Raw genomic sequence first — 14,023 nt, forward strand, 5'->3', positions numbered from 1 at the left:
GATATGCTAAGTAATATCCAACCTCGGTTCCAAGAATTATAACCGAACCAAAGAGCTGGCAATACAACAACGGGCTAAGCCGTGTATGCCGCGTCTCAGCGAGTGCGCCTGAGGAGATATCGCACTCACACCGCAAGAAAGTAGCTCGTAAGAAATTAGTACGAAGGACGACCCGATCTGGAGCAGATGACCATGGGCGACATGCGTATAACGCTTCCGAAACCATTGGAATGCCCATCCAAATAAACGAACTCTGTGCCCACTCCGAAATATGAGGTTGCATCCAGACTCAAGTGCACAATGATCTCCCATTCCGGTGCAATTATATAGAGCAGATAGGTGAATACGTAGTATTTAGTATCCTCGTTCCTTTCTCGCGGGGCAGCCACTGGCTTTCCAGCTTGCAAGAAGCAAAGTGTGGACGGCCAATCCTTGGTGGGTGTAGCCACTGTCAACAAGTAAGATCGGGAGCATCAATCCATCACTCGCAGCAGGATTTGGTCAAGACACCCTCTGACCAATCTCTGCGGCGTCGGAAAGGTCAGTCTTGGAAAATCATCTCGACAAGTTTGTCGCTTGGCCCACCATCGGACGAAACAAGTTTCAGCTAGGGCAGGATCAATAGATCACTCAGGCTGTACTCGCTGGTGAGACGATGTGTGACTCGATGATGTGGCACATGTCGAGATACTGGGCAGTAAGAATTGCATCCGACCACAAGAAAGATCGAAGCATTGACAGAACATCCATCTGCCAGTCATCTGGCCACATCGACTTGTACTTGATGCTCAAGGCTTTCGTGATCATTTCAATAAAATGAAACCGATTATGGGTCTCAAACTGATTCACCAAGCCCACGAAACACACCCAGATGTGAGTGTCTATGCGACTATGCCAAACCTTTGGGTCGTCCTGATATGCCAAGTCTCGGAGTCGCTCGATGACCGAGACCACTATGGCATAAAGTGGCCCTGCATGAAACAGGACTGTGAGTCTTAATAGGTTCATGGCTGTAATGACACACTCGTCGACGGGGTGCTGGTCTTGGTATTGCTTTGCGAGACCCAGTCGATGAACGGTGCCTTTATTGAGTAGATCCATCAGTACCTTGTACTCAGGTATCGACACACGCCCTGTGCTCAAAGCTCGGTCGTGGGAGACAAGCAGGAGTCGAAGGTCGGTTGCTGCTTTTACAGTCTCGGGGAGCAAACGATTGAATGGTTTTGGGAAGGTTATGGATTTGTAGATTTGAGATAGTGATGGAGGCATCACACCCACTTCACCAATGTCTCTAAAAAGGACATCCTCGGCCAGAAATTGGGCGGTCAAGAAATCAGCCCAAAGGATCAATTGTTTGATGGCCCCTGCGTGTCCAAGGGTGTCTAAACCTCCACGAGCGGTGACCATAGCCTTGACCCCAACGGCGTGCCGCCGCAGAGGTTCTGGGTGAGCAAAAAGCGTGGCAGTCGCCCATAAAAGTGCAGCAGCCATGACAGCTTCATCAGAGACTCCTGCTCGGCCTTGAGTAACGAGTTGGCTTCGCAGAGACTGTAATGCTTTCGCTTCATATGACAAGTAAGACAGATCAGAAGACAGCTGGCCGGCAAGACATTGGACTGCTCGCCATGCCGCTATCACGCTCAGACACAATGAAGTGTCTGTCATGACTGGGATGATCATAGCACCCCCTATATCGTTGACAGCCAATCCTTCCGGCAGAGGAAAGGCCGTGGCAGCGCCAATTTTAAAGTTCAAGACTATGCATTGGTCAGCATCTTGCTGCACCTTGAATCTACATGTGAAAACCTTACCACTGTAGACCGCATGATGGAGTTCAGTTCGATGCCCACCAGGAACTGGGAGGTCATGGAATCCATCCAATCTTCCTGAATTGATTCCATGAGGGTCATTGGTGGTTGGTGGGATGTGTCGGGCAACAGCATATGAAGACGCGTAAGCTTTATCTGACACTTGATCATTTGGTGTCTTCTGTTCTGCTTTTGGATTGTTGATGAGTATGAGTTCTTTCGTTGTACGACGCCGGTGAGCAAGATAGGTCTGGTGGGATTGGAGTCGACATGCTGGTCGGCGACAGACCGCGCAAGTAGCGACTTTCTCGAGCTTTACATGTCTGTGCGGCTGAGGGATAAGCTTTCTAGTCGAAGTATGTTCAGCTGAAGCCATGCGCGAACGGCTGCACTATGACTCGGTTCATTGCTAAGAAAACAGAATGATTTTGGAGACGTGGAATTACGGTGTGTGTTGAGATGGCCTGATAACCACCTGTGAAACCCTTACTTGGATAGGTAAGGATTGATGGGATGTTGAAACAAACCCCTAAACACTTTTAACTGTACTTAGGTACCTTGTACGGAGGACTCGGATCATGTCTGGGCATCTCGGGAGCACCCAGAGCCAAGTTTGTATCTCAACCACCTACGAAGTAAGTACCTATCCCAGGTACCTAATCTATTCCGATTCGAAGACAAAAGAAAGGACTTTGGCTGCTGATCAGCAATATTCCATAACACTTGTGGTCGATCTCTCACATACATGCACTAAAATCCGCCCGAGCCTTGCACATGTCTTTGTCGCCATTTACCAAACCCCCCGAGTCTGAGCCCTTCCACTGTCTCAGGACTAGCATGTGCCGTTGAAGGCTCAGGAATTGATTTCACACAAAGAACAGTAAAACTTGTGTGTAAGTTTTGCCTGTGTGCAGCTTGAATACAAATCCTTATGGCGAGAGTGACCATCCTGGGACTATTTTGGAGTCCAAACTCCCGACCGTAGTGTTTTGTGGGTGCTGATCAGATAATGCAGCACAGCTGTAGGAGGACTTGGGCCGAGGATCACAGCATATCGCTGTGATTGAGTTACTCATTCAACCACATTGCTCATAGAGTGGTGATAGTCCACCAGTTTTCCCATGCCCCAGCAAGGAACAAAGGCGATGCTTGACAAATACAAGGTGCAAAGCCTGAAGGATGGGCAAGCATCAAGTGAGACTGACTACGTAGGTTACACATACAGGGACAATGCGCTTTGATGATTGAGGCTTGATGCTGCTGGTTCACTCGACAATAGTTTCATGCAACATCCGGCATACGGCAGCAAGCAGAATGGAGTGTAACCACATAACCTCAGAGGGGAGACATGTGAAAACAATGCAGGTGGTTGATTGTCTTGGATCAGACGATATTGAGCTTTGCCAGAGCCTTCTTAAGCAAATCCCAAATGGTGTTTATATAGCAGGAAGGAAACACTCTCATCGTCTATCCAAATTCAGAAAACTTGGTCTTGAAGCTTGCATCTTTCTACCACCCGCAGGGGTGGCCCTTAGTTAAGCATGTCGGCAGTTGCACCCGAAGCCGAAGCCTCAGACTTGCCAGTTTATCCGACATCACGTGACAAGGCCAGTGCGGCTGCTAGGGCTGCTAGTGCTTCTAGCGTCCGAAATTCGCAGGAGATGGAGTTGGATGACCCGCAACTGCAGCCACAGCCGCAACTCGAACTCGAACTGCAGTTATGTCGCCACTGGCACCAGAACCAGCGCCAGCAACTCGAAATCCCGGCCCTGAATTCCCTCACCACCACCACCACCACCACCACCTCGCCATCGTCCTGGCCACCTTCTTCTTATCCCACAACCTCCTCATCGATCAGAGAACATCCCATCGAACTTGTCCAGCGGCCTGAGACAGCATATTTTAGTCCTTACCGGGCTCGGCCCTCGCCCTTTTTCCTTTCCACGACTTCTTCCATTACTGTGAACGAGTGCTGCGCGCCTTCAAAGTCAAACACAACCACCACCCACAACACCATGGGGCTTTCCAAGAGTCAGAGAATCGCTATCTTGCTGGCCATTGATTCAGTATTCTTTTTGATCGAGCTGGTTATTGGTGAGTCTCATTGCTGCCCATGTCCTCAATTTCCCTTGGGATCTGCAAATACTAACTCCACCAAAGGTTATGCAGTACACTCACTTGCCCTCGTCGCCGATTCCTTCCACATGCTCAACGATGTCCTGTCTCTTTGTGTCGGATTATGGGCTGTCCGTGTCGCCAATACTGGCAGCTCCAAGATGTACACCTATGGTTGGCAGCGCGCTGAAACACTAGGTGCTTTGGTCAACGGCGTTTTCTTGGTGGCACTCTGCTTGTCCATCTTTCTCGAGGCAATACAGCGTTTCGTTGAACCACAAGTCGTTAGCAACCCAAAGTTGGTTCTCATAGTCGGATGTCTTGGTCTCGCCTCCAATATCCTCGGCTTGTTCCTTTTCCACGATCACGGACACAGTCACGGCGGCGGTGGTGGCGAGGGCGACGGCATAAAATCTGCAGAGGAGGGCCACGGTCATAGCCATGTTCATGCAGACGGAGACACACAAGCAGTCGCAGATGAAAGTGGCAACATTGAAGACATCCTTCCTCAAGTTCGTGTCGCTGGATTTAACGGTTCCTCTGGCAAGCGGTTCTCTCGGTCAGATGAGGAAAACACCACCATCTCCGCACCTTCACCCAATGCATCTCACCGCAGATCGGTCGTCAGTAATAACGAGGTCCATGGGCGGCATAGACGAAGGGCTTCCGGATCATTTGGTCGTGGTTTTGGCTCGGTTGACAATATCCACATTCACCCTGCTTCATTCCGCCAGGATATTATCCAAGCGGCACGAGTGGAAGAAGAATCCGAGTCTGATCCAGAAGCGGAAGCTTTGTTGGATGATAATGATCTGCCTAACGAGCGATCTAAGATCTTGCCCGACGGTCACTCTTCTCCAACACAAGGCCATAAAAGTTTCTCCGGATATGGAAGCATTGGTAAGAAGAGAGCCAGCACCCACTACGACCATGACGATCACAACCACAATCAATCCAAAGATTCCCACGATGGACACGGTCATGGCGGCCACGGTGGTCATGGACACTCTCACGGTGATCTCAACATGAGAGGCGTCTTCCTACACGTCATGGGTGATGCTTTAGGTAACATCGGTGTGATTGGTTCGGCACTGATCATCTGGCTTACTACATTCCCTGGTCGCTATTACTGCGATCCCGCAATTTCGTTGGTCATCACGGTCATCATCCTTTGCAGTGCTATACCATTGTGCAAAGCAGCGAGCCGCATTCTGCTGCAAGCAGTCCCTGTGGGCATGTCGATTGATGAAATCACGGCTGATATAGAATCATTGCCTCGTGTGATTGAAGCTCATCATCTCCATGTCTGGCAATTGAATGATACAAAATTGGTTGCTAGTCTTCACGTCAAGGTTGATTGCGAGGTCGAGGGTTCCGGATCAGCTAGCTATATGCATCTAGCTCGCGAAATCAGGAGCTGTCTTCACGCCTACGGAATCCACAGCTCAACTATCCAGCCTGAGTTCTACAGCCCAGATAGCCCCGACTCTCCGTCTGGATCGACCGCGGTTGCTAACGGCACCAGCAATGGCGATGCCAGCCCCAAGACTGTTGCCAATGGTAGTAAAGCAGGCAGCCTGAGGAGCGAGGGTCGAACATGTCTGTTGGAGTGTGGAGACAACTGTGCCGATAGTTCTCAGTGCTGTCCCACCGACGTCAAACCTCCGAAGAAATGAAACCACCAAACGACATTAATACTGCAAATCTTTATGATGCGTCCTCGACTATTCATTCCAAATACTTATCTGGGCCATGCATGTCCCCTTTAATGACGCCAAGCTGGCCATCTACAACTTTTCTCCCTTTCCTTTGTCCTGACGAAACCCAAAACTGAGACACATACAGTTAGAGGTGTCAAAGAACCTGCCAATGGAGTGTGTGTACGTTTGTGTGTAAAATGCAACTATCGAAAGGAAGGCAGACCACCAGGGGTACTGCAACGCTGATGCTTGTGCTTATTCTTCGGAATGGGAGAGCCCGTTATGGCTCGGTGGCGTTTGGTCGGTTCTCTCTCGTTTTCTCGCCAGATCAAATTTTGGCGTTCTGTACAGTTAGTTTAGAGTCAACCCCCGGAGATATCAATCACTATTGTTACGAGCAAAGTTGCGAAAAAGGTGCGTGTGTGGTGCGTGTTTCATAGCACAGCAGAGCAGAGCATAGCAGATCCTTAGCGATGGCCCAGTTAGTTAGTTACGAATCAAGTGAGTCGGTTTCACTTGAACCTGGCGAATGATCAACCATCATCAGATGAATCTCATCACGAAATTAACTTCAAGGTTATGTATGATGCATTCGTTTCATTTTTTTTGGCTCAAAAAGGCCGAATTGCTAGCCAACCTCTTTCGCCCAGCAGACTATGGTAGGGATACTGTACAAGAATATGCCGAATAGCAATAGCAATAATAGCCAAGCACCACGAGGCTCAGCTTCGCCAGATCAGCCAGAAGTACAGCAGCAGCACAGGCCATGCAGACTGCCATAGATTCCGACCGAAATACCGCAGGCGTGTGTGAGGCCTTGACGGCCTTGACGACGAGGATATCGTCCTCCGTCGCGGTGTTGGGCCCCGGTACCCTTTGTCCCCGTCGTCCTCGTCGTCCTGGTATGGTGGTTTCGAGGGGGAGGATGTGCGTGATGAGCTGGGAAGTTGGCCGTAGCCGCCTAGCTTGCGGGTGGAGAGGCGGTGGGTGTTCTCGTTGTGGACGCAGGATGTGGAGGAGGTGTGTAGGTGATGGTGGTGGTGGTTGTTTGAGAGGGGGAGAAGAGGTTCGGACTTCTCGCGCTGGTAAGAGAATTGCTGTTGGGTCGCTACATTTGGATCGTGGCGGATGGTGAAGATTATCAGAATGACCAGCATCAAGCCAAACGTCTGGGCGTATCGGATAAAGATACCCAATTGGTTCGGGAGGAGGCACAATTTGTTTTGAACCGTGTCTCTGGGAGTGATGGTATCTGCCATGGAAGCACTGGGTGACATGACGGCCTCACAATCAACTGGATTCCACAGACTCACCAGTTGGACACCAGGCACTCGGATGCCCATGGCCCAACTCATGCTCTTCACTGTAATCTCCTTTGGTCTACCGGTGAATTCACTGTGCTCAATCTCGCAGTAGTCGTGGTCGTCCCCGGAGTATATCTGAACCACCTCCTCCTGCTGTAGATGTTTAACTATATCTTGAGAGATCAATGGCGTGAGCACATTTTGGTATTGGTAGCCTGCCTGGAGAGGTATTGAAGGTCCTCTTTCTCGCATGGGTCCGCATGATGTGGTCCCTGAGCGGAACAGAGGAACGTGTGAGAGAACGATGGTTGGGAAGCTCGCTGAAGAGATTTCATGGCGAGGGGGAGCTGGGGTTTCCTTTTTGTCGAGAATTGGATGTGTAGAAGAGTGGACGGGTCCGAATTCTTTTAATTCAGGGGAGAACAATGAATCTCCTACGGGATTGTTCCAGTTGAACTGCGTTTTACAAGTATGCCGGATTGCATGCGCCCGGGTATGCTGGGCACTTTGGAGAAACTCCTCCACCGGCTTCCAGATTTTGCTGGTTCCTGTTGCCAGCGCACTCCCATCGCCCGCGCCTGAGCTTCCAGTTTCCGGGTCGACCTGATCCATGGCACTCAGAGAGACAGTATCCAGGGAGACAAATGAGTGGTTTCCGATCACATCGATGCGGTTCAAGGGACCAAAGTACGCGTCAAAACGATCTTTGACCGCGGGTTGGATCCCGGCTGCGAAGCCCAAGTCATGATTTCCGGGCAGCGAGGCAATTATTCGACGGCCTGCAGGTTCAGATCTACTTGCGGCCACGCCAGCATTGGTCCAAGAGCGAAGAAAGAGGTTTGAAAAGCGAATGTATTCTTTCAACCAGAATCCTGATCCATACTTTTTATAGCGCTCTTCCGGCGAGGAGTACTGCGAAGTTCCCCATTCTCGGCCGCCATCGAAGAGATCGCCCAAAAATATGGTGGCATCGGGGCGCAAGGATTGCTGGAGGGCTTTATAGGAACGCCGAAGGTAGAGATCAGTGTAGAGAACGGTCAGGGTCGACAGCGGCCATGGGCGACCTGGGTAGGTATGAGGATCGACGAGCTGAGGATCAGCGACCAGCAGAACATGATGAGGCTGCGCCTGAGTGGGCTGGCAAGGGGTTGGTCAATATTGATGAGTAGGTCCGATGAGGCATTCGACTTACCCAAGTTTCCCAGCGCTGCCATTGACACTCGTCAATCCGATGCTGAAAGACCAGTCGTTCTCCCCAGATCAAGACAATTGCCCAAAGAAGGATCAGAGCTGTTGGTAGACTGCAAATTCGATGTCTTATCCTGGTAAAGGCATTCACGCCTGCAGCAGGGAATGCATCCATTCTTCTTCAGGGACAAAATGAGATCAAGGGCCTTGCGGACATGCTTGTCACAGGTGCTGAGCAGAGACTGACCGGCAAGAATCGAGGAATGTTAGGTCCGTTGTAGCATGTTTGGTGAGCTAGAACTACCGGAATTTCTCATGAGAGTTCAAGAGCGAGAAATGATTGCCGACAGGGTGTTGGTTGCTGGAAGATGGCAACCAAGAGTCGTGTTCCTTCGGAGGACCTGCAGGAGTGATGGGTTGAGTACCTGTGTGGGGTAATACTCCCTGCAGCGCGAGGCTTCGCACATGCCCTTCGCGGCTTGGTCGTTCTTTAATTGGAGCACCTACGTACGGATATATACGGGGAGGGTTTAGGCACTGGCCTTTGCCAGCCAGGGGCGCCGTGGGGCGCTAGTGGCCCAAAAATGTTTGAGGTTTGGATTAGGTGTCTGTACCTTGGAGGTGACACAGTTTAAGGCGACTGCCCGGGGCCGAGCGGCGGCACTTCAAGCCTAAGGCTTGACAAGCTTCCGCCCTGTGCCGCCTTTGCCGCCCCTGAGCAAGCCTAAATCCAAGCCCATAGCGCTTCTGCATTGGTCTCCAGCCCTATGGAAGCCACGCACAGCGATACTCGATCCAACGAGTTTCTGCAAGAATTAGTCATTTGGGATTCCTGGTCTCATGACAACGCTGACGCTGAAAGTCCATCGCCACCAGTGGCAGTAGACTCGACTAATCAGTCTCGACAACTCCAGTCTGACAACCACGACCAGATGGATCTAGGTGCTTCTCGTCCACGTCTACCTTTTGTCCCAAGACACCGAAGGACTTGGACGATTGGTGACCTCAACCAATTCAATTTTCATTGACTGGACTCCACACCGGGAGAAAATGTCGACCTGGACTGCAACAATCTTCCAACGGAACAGAAGGCTCTCCTTGTGTTGAGCTGGTGATTGCGGCCACAGGTACTAACCATGGATGGTATTTCCGTTGCCAGCGGTGTTGCTGGTCTCATTACACTTGGTCTACAAGTCAGTGGTACAATAGCCATCTATGTTAATTCAATCAAGGAACGAGACAAGAACATTCGCGAACTACATGATGAGCTTCTGCTTCTTGGAGAAGTCCTCAGCGGCTTGAGGGATTTTCTCGTCAGCGAGAAGGCCAAAGGTCGATCCTTTGATACCAATTCAGTCCTTCAGACTGCCATTCGAGACTGTCGAACCAGGATCGAACGCATAGGTGACAAGCTGAAACCTTCCGATGGGGGCAAGGTCGCTCGAGCACTCGACAAGTTGAAATGGCCTTTCGAGCAGCGTGAAGTCATGTCCATGACGGAAAACTTGCGACGTTTTGCTCAAACTTTCCAGTTCGCCTTCACGATCGAGGGATGCAATCTACTCTCCAAAACCTCAGAAGATGCTTCCAAAGGTCTGCAGCAGATGTTGGAGACCTCGAACAAAATTAGCGAGCTCTCAGTTCAGATGGGCCTGTCTGCAGATGAGTCTTCAAAGCGTGCCGCCCAGCTGGAACAAATCATCGCATTGGTTCCACTGCTGAACAGCACTGCTGCCAATGTCAATGAGTTGACGCACGCAGCAAGACTGTCAGAGTTGAGAGAGCAAGAGAGACGCACTTCTGACATTCTAGACTGGCTCGCACCCGTTGCAGCGTTACACAAACACCGAGACTTGCAGTTGAAGCGCACGCCTGGAACAAGCAAGTGGTTTTTAGAGAGCCCTGAATTTTCGAATTGGATTGATAGCAGCTCCGCGGACCATGACTTTCTCTGTATAGGTGGTCCCGGTGTAGGGAAGAGCGTCTTATGCTCTGGGGCCGTAGATCATCTTCGGGCGAAGTACAACACTGAGGACGTCGCCATAGCTTTCTACTACTACGACTACTCCGAACAGCAATCCCAAGGTCCTTCCAACTTCGCAAGATCACTGTTACGCCAACTCTGCTCTTCTGCTCATACCGTTCCATCCTCAGTCGCTGACTTCTATCAACGGACTAGAAATGATGTAAAGGATCAAACATGGTTCAACGACCTCTTGTCGGTGTTACGCCGAGTTGTATCAACTTACAACCGTTGTTTCATCGTTGTCGATGCCTTGGATGAAGCGGATGTGCAAAGCCAGCGGACTGGCTTTTTCCAAGTCCTAGACGCCATCAGGGGCACTGGCGATATGTTGAGATTACTCGCAACAGCCAGACCACATGCTATCAGCAGTGTTGACAGATTCCATGACCCAATCATGTTTGATGTTGTTGCAAACCCCTCAGACCTTCGTCAATATCTGAACCAGACAATAAATGAACATCCTGATTCGGAGTATACCATGGATCCGGAGCTGAAAGAGCATATTCTACAAACCCTTTGTAACAATGCAAATGGCATGTTTCTGCTTCCAGCGCTTCAGATTCGAACTATTCTGGACCAGATCACAAAAGCTGACGTAAAGAGAACTTTACGCAATCTATCAACAAGTCTGACGGCCGCTTTTCAATCCACAATTGAACGGATATCTGGTCTTTCAACAACGAGGCGTGAACTTGCTTTTCGGACATTGATGTGGATATCCCATGCGAGAAGGCCATTGGATGTGCGAGAATTACAACACGCAATGGCCATAAGATTGGAAGACCCCGATCTTGATCGCGATAACATTCCATCTCTCAGAACTCTTCTGGATTGTTGTTGTGGACTTGTCGAGGTTGACAGGGAAAGTAATATCATACGCCTTGTGCATCACTCTCTGGAAGAATACCTTCGGGATCAGAAACATGGCTTCTTCAAGGACACGAACATTGTGATCTCCAATGCCTGCCTAAGGTACCTGAGTTTCAGCTCAGTCAAGACTCTGCCCCGACAGAATCGTACTGATTTTCTGGCATCAATGATTGATCTAGCTTTCTTAGAATATGCTGCGAATGAATGGGGATATCATGCATATGATGTTACGGCTGCAGCGATTGAGGACTTTGCGATCCCGGCACTAACAAGCATCCAAACACTCTTTACGATTGCTAGAGCACGAGACGTTCGTAACCTTGATTTCCGAAAATGGATGACGAAAGCATTAGCCTGGGCTGAATCCGGTGGTGCTGGTGTATCACTTTGTGCTGAATTTGGGCTGACCGAACTACTCGTGATGCTTATCAGCAAACACCCAGAGCACGGCTACCTGAATTCCAGAAATATTCATGGGAGTACACCTCTCCATGAAGCTGCGTTGAAAGGGCATGAAGCAACAGCCAAGGTATTGATTGATCATGGCTCTGACGTTCTGGACACAAACTACGGAAATTGCACCCCACTATATCTGGCTGCTTCATACGGTAAATATTCTATGATCAACTTCCTTCTCCAGTATGGGCGACCTCAGCTTGATGTTCCTGACTCTCGAGGTACTACCCCTCTGCACAAGGTGGTCGAACAAGGTAACTTAGATATGGTCCAGGTCATGCTCGAGGCAGGAGCATTGGTCGCAGCTCACGACCAGCAAGGCAGCACTCCCCTACATCTAGCTGCGAAACGTGGCCATACCATGATTGCCAAGCAGTTGGTAAGTGCTGGTGCGTTTGTTCATGTCAAGGATGAGGAAAACCTTTGCCCCCTTGATTACGCAGCCACCGGGGGACATGTGGAGCTGGTTGAATTCCTTGCAGACAACGGTGGAAGCATATTACACAAAGGAAGAGAAATGTGGACGCCGCTACATCGAGCTGCGCGAGGTGGGCATTCGAAATCAGTAGAACTCCTGCTCAAGCGCGATGTCAACGTACTCGCCGATGACTTCAGAGGTCAGATTCCCTTACATCTTGCGGTACGATCGGGAAGCATGGATACTGTTGTGACACTTCTGGCGCATCGACCCGAATTGAAGTCAGCGCAACTATTCGCTCGAGACAGAAAGAACTCGACCCCACGAGAGGTTGCTTTCTATACCGCCCATTATAATATACATAAGTATCTTCGAGCCGTCGAGTGGAGGACACTGGGCATCGAATCAAGAAGCGCAAATCTCATCGCCACTGCCATCGAAGCGGGTGATATTGAGCAAGTTCGTGATTTACTCAGGAAGGATCCAAGTGTCATCAACACACCCGATGAGGACGGCCAACCCCTCCTACATATCGCCGTCCAAGAGAACAAGAAGGACATAGTCGCACTACTGTTACAGTACGGAGCTTCAATCGAAGTAAAAGGATACCACGGATGGCGTGCTCTCCACATAGCTGCGTCTCTTGGCAATCTGGAGCTCGTGGAATTATGTCTCCAGCACAATGCAAGCGTTATGCAGCGAACCAACACCAGCCAGACAGCACTCCACAAAGCAGCATCGACCAAGTCCGTGGCCGTCATGAGGCGACTTCTCGAGGCAGGGGCAGACCCCAACGCACAGAACGAGCGAGGCATGACGGCTCTCCACGTTGCAGCGCACAAGAACGATATCGAGATTGCTCGCCTCCTCATCCACGAATACGGCGTGGACGTGCTCGCGAGAGACCAACAGGGCCACACTCCGGCGGGCTGGGCCGAGCGTTCGGCACATCTTGAAGTGACCTCTTTCCTGCACAAGGAGATGAAGAAAGCCAGAGCCGCGAGGAAATCGACCCCAGACTTGTTAGCCACTCCTGTGCCAATCGCCGAACCGGCGTAGGAGGACAGAGAGGTACTTCTTTCTCTGCACCTAGGACACGAGTGATCCCTCCAAGCCCGGGTTGCTAACGAGGACTAACTGCTGCCTCCTCCGTCTATCTGTCCATCTTGAAGTCGGCTAAACAGGGCGCCAGTTATTCCCAGTGCAAAGATTTATTTGTCAGAAGCCGGGATGATGCCGTCACACAACGTCCGTCCGCCTGTTATGCATCCTGACACACTGCCTGTCACTCACGGCTCTTTGCTTTATCCCAGATCAAACAGACCTGGACTGTGCAACATGAGCCACATGTGACACCCCACAACGACACCGACGACGAAAGATCGGTTCCACAGTCATAGAGAGAGGCACGTCAATCAATGACTCATAAAGAATACACTGCGATGGTGAAGACAATGGCAGTGAGAGAAGACGTGGAGTGAGTGAGTCATGGACTCACAAATCATTTCGAATGAAGAGGAGGCGGATTATGACGGTGCGCGCGCGAGGGGGAGATGGATCTGCCATCGTGGGCAGTTTGCATGGCGCGAAGAAGACTCACTACGGCCGAGGAGGGAGACTGACAGGTTGTATGTACGGGTGGTGAATCCCTTCGATTGACTGCGCGAGGACGAGGACGCTGGAGTACATAGGTGGGATTATCCAATGGTGGAGGTGTGATATGTGAGAGGAAAGACAGGAAGTAAATAAGAGTGCATGACTGAACGAACGAACGAATAAATGAATTCAACCTGATTTGTTGATTACACGAGCACGCCCGGACAGAAGACCAGGTGCGGAGAACGAGCAAGACTGAGCAGGAACGTACCTGCGTGCGATATATTCAGGACAAAGAACCAGTTCGACCGTGTCCATGCGGCCACTGGAGTGAAAGGTTATGGTCAACGATCTGATCTGATCTGACCTGACCTGACCTGGTGGGGAAAAACCAGACACGCCGCAAAAGGAGGGGAATTATTCACATCGATGATGCGCACGAGGACGAGGACTCTGGGGGCACGTAATATCGAGAGTGTGGTTATCTAACCACCTATGTATGCATGCGACCTCTGTGGACGTAAATATATAGGCAAGCCAGT

General features: G+C 50.6%; 4 protein-coding genes across 4 annotated transcripts; 2 read left to right on the forward strand and 2 right to left on the reverse strand.

The window, feature by feature from the left end:
* Window positions 1-630: 630 nt before the first annotated feature.
* Window positions 631-2,184, reverse strand: LTR84_012672 (uncharacterized protein; the record flags this gene model as incomplete). Its single annotated transcript, XM_064856189.1, has 2 exons — window positions 631-1,757; window positions 1,812-2,184. 2 exons carry the CDS (start codon window positions 2,182-2,184, stop codon window positions 631-633), a joined length of 1,500 nt encoding a protein of 499 aa, XP_064708089.1.
* Window positions 2,185-3,823: 1,639 nt separating this feature from the next.
* LTR84_012673 (uncharacterized protein) lies at window positions 3,824-5,599 on the forward strand (the record flags this gene model as incomplete). The annotated part of the gene is made up of 2 exons (XM_064856190.1): window positions 3,824-3,902; window positions 3,969-5,599. 2 exons carry the CDS (start codon window positions 3,824-3,826, stop codon window positions 5,597-5,599), a joined length of 1,710 nt encoding a protein of 569 aa, XP_064708090.1.
* A 746-nt stretch (window positions 5,600-6,345) lies between these two features.
* On the reverse strand, window positions 6,346-8,290 carry LTR84_012674 (uncharacterized protein; the record flags this gene model as incomplete). The annotated part of the gene is made up of 2 exons (XM_064856191.1): window positions 6,346-8,064; window positions 8,120-8,290. The coding sequence occupies 2 exons, from the start codon at window positions 8,288-8,290 to the stop codon at window positions 6,346-6,348; spliced, it is 1,890 nt and encodes a 629-aa protein (XP_064708091.1).
* A 961-nt stretch (window positions 8,291-9,251) lies between these two features.
* On the forward strand, window positions 9,252-12,944 carry LTR84_012675 (uncharacterized protein; the record flags this gene model as incomplete). Its single annotated transcript, XM_064856192.1, has 1 exon — window positions 9,252-12,944. The coding sequence occupies one exon, from the start codon at window positions 9,252-9,254 to the stop codon at window positions 12,942-12,944; it is 3,693 nt and encodes a 1,230-aa protein (XP_064708092.1).
* Between the last annotated feature and the right edge of the window lie 1,079 nt (window positions 12,945-14,023).

The sequence above is a fragment of the Exophiala bonariae genome (assembly GCF_035927105.1).
Source record: "Exophiala bonariae strain CCFEE 5792 chromosome Unknown scaffold_8, whole genome shotgun sequence".
Lineage (NCBI taxonomy): Eukaryota > Fungi > Ascomycota > Eurotiomycetes > Chaetothyriales > Herpotrichiellaceae > Exophiala > Exophiala bonariae.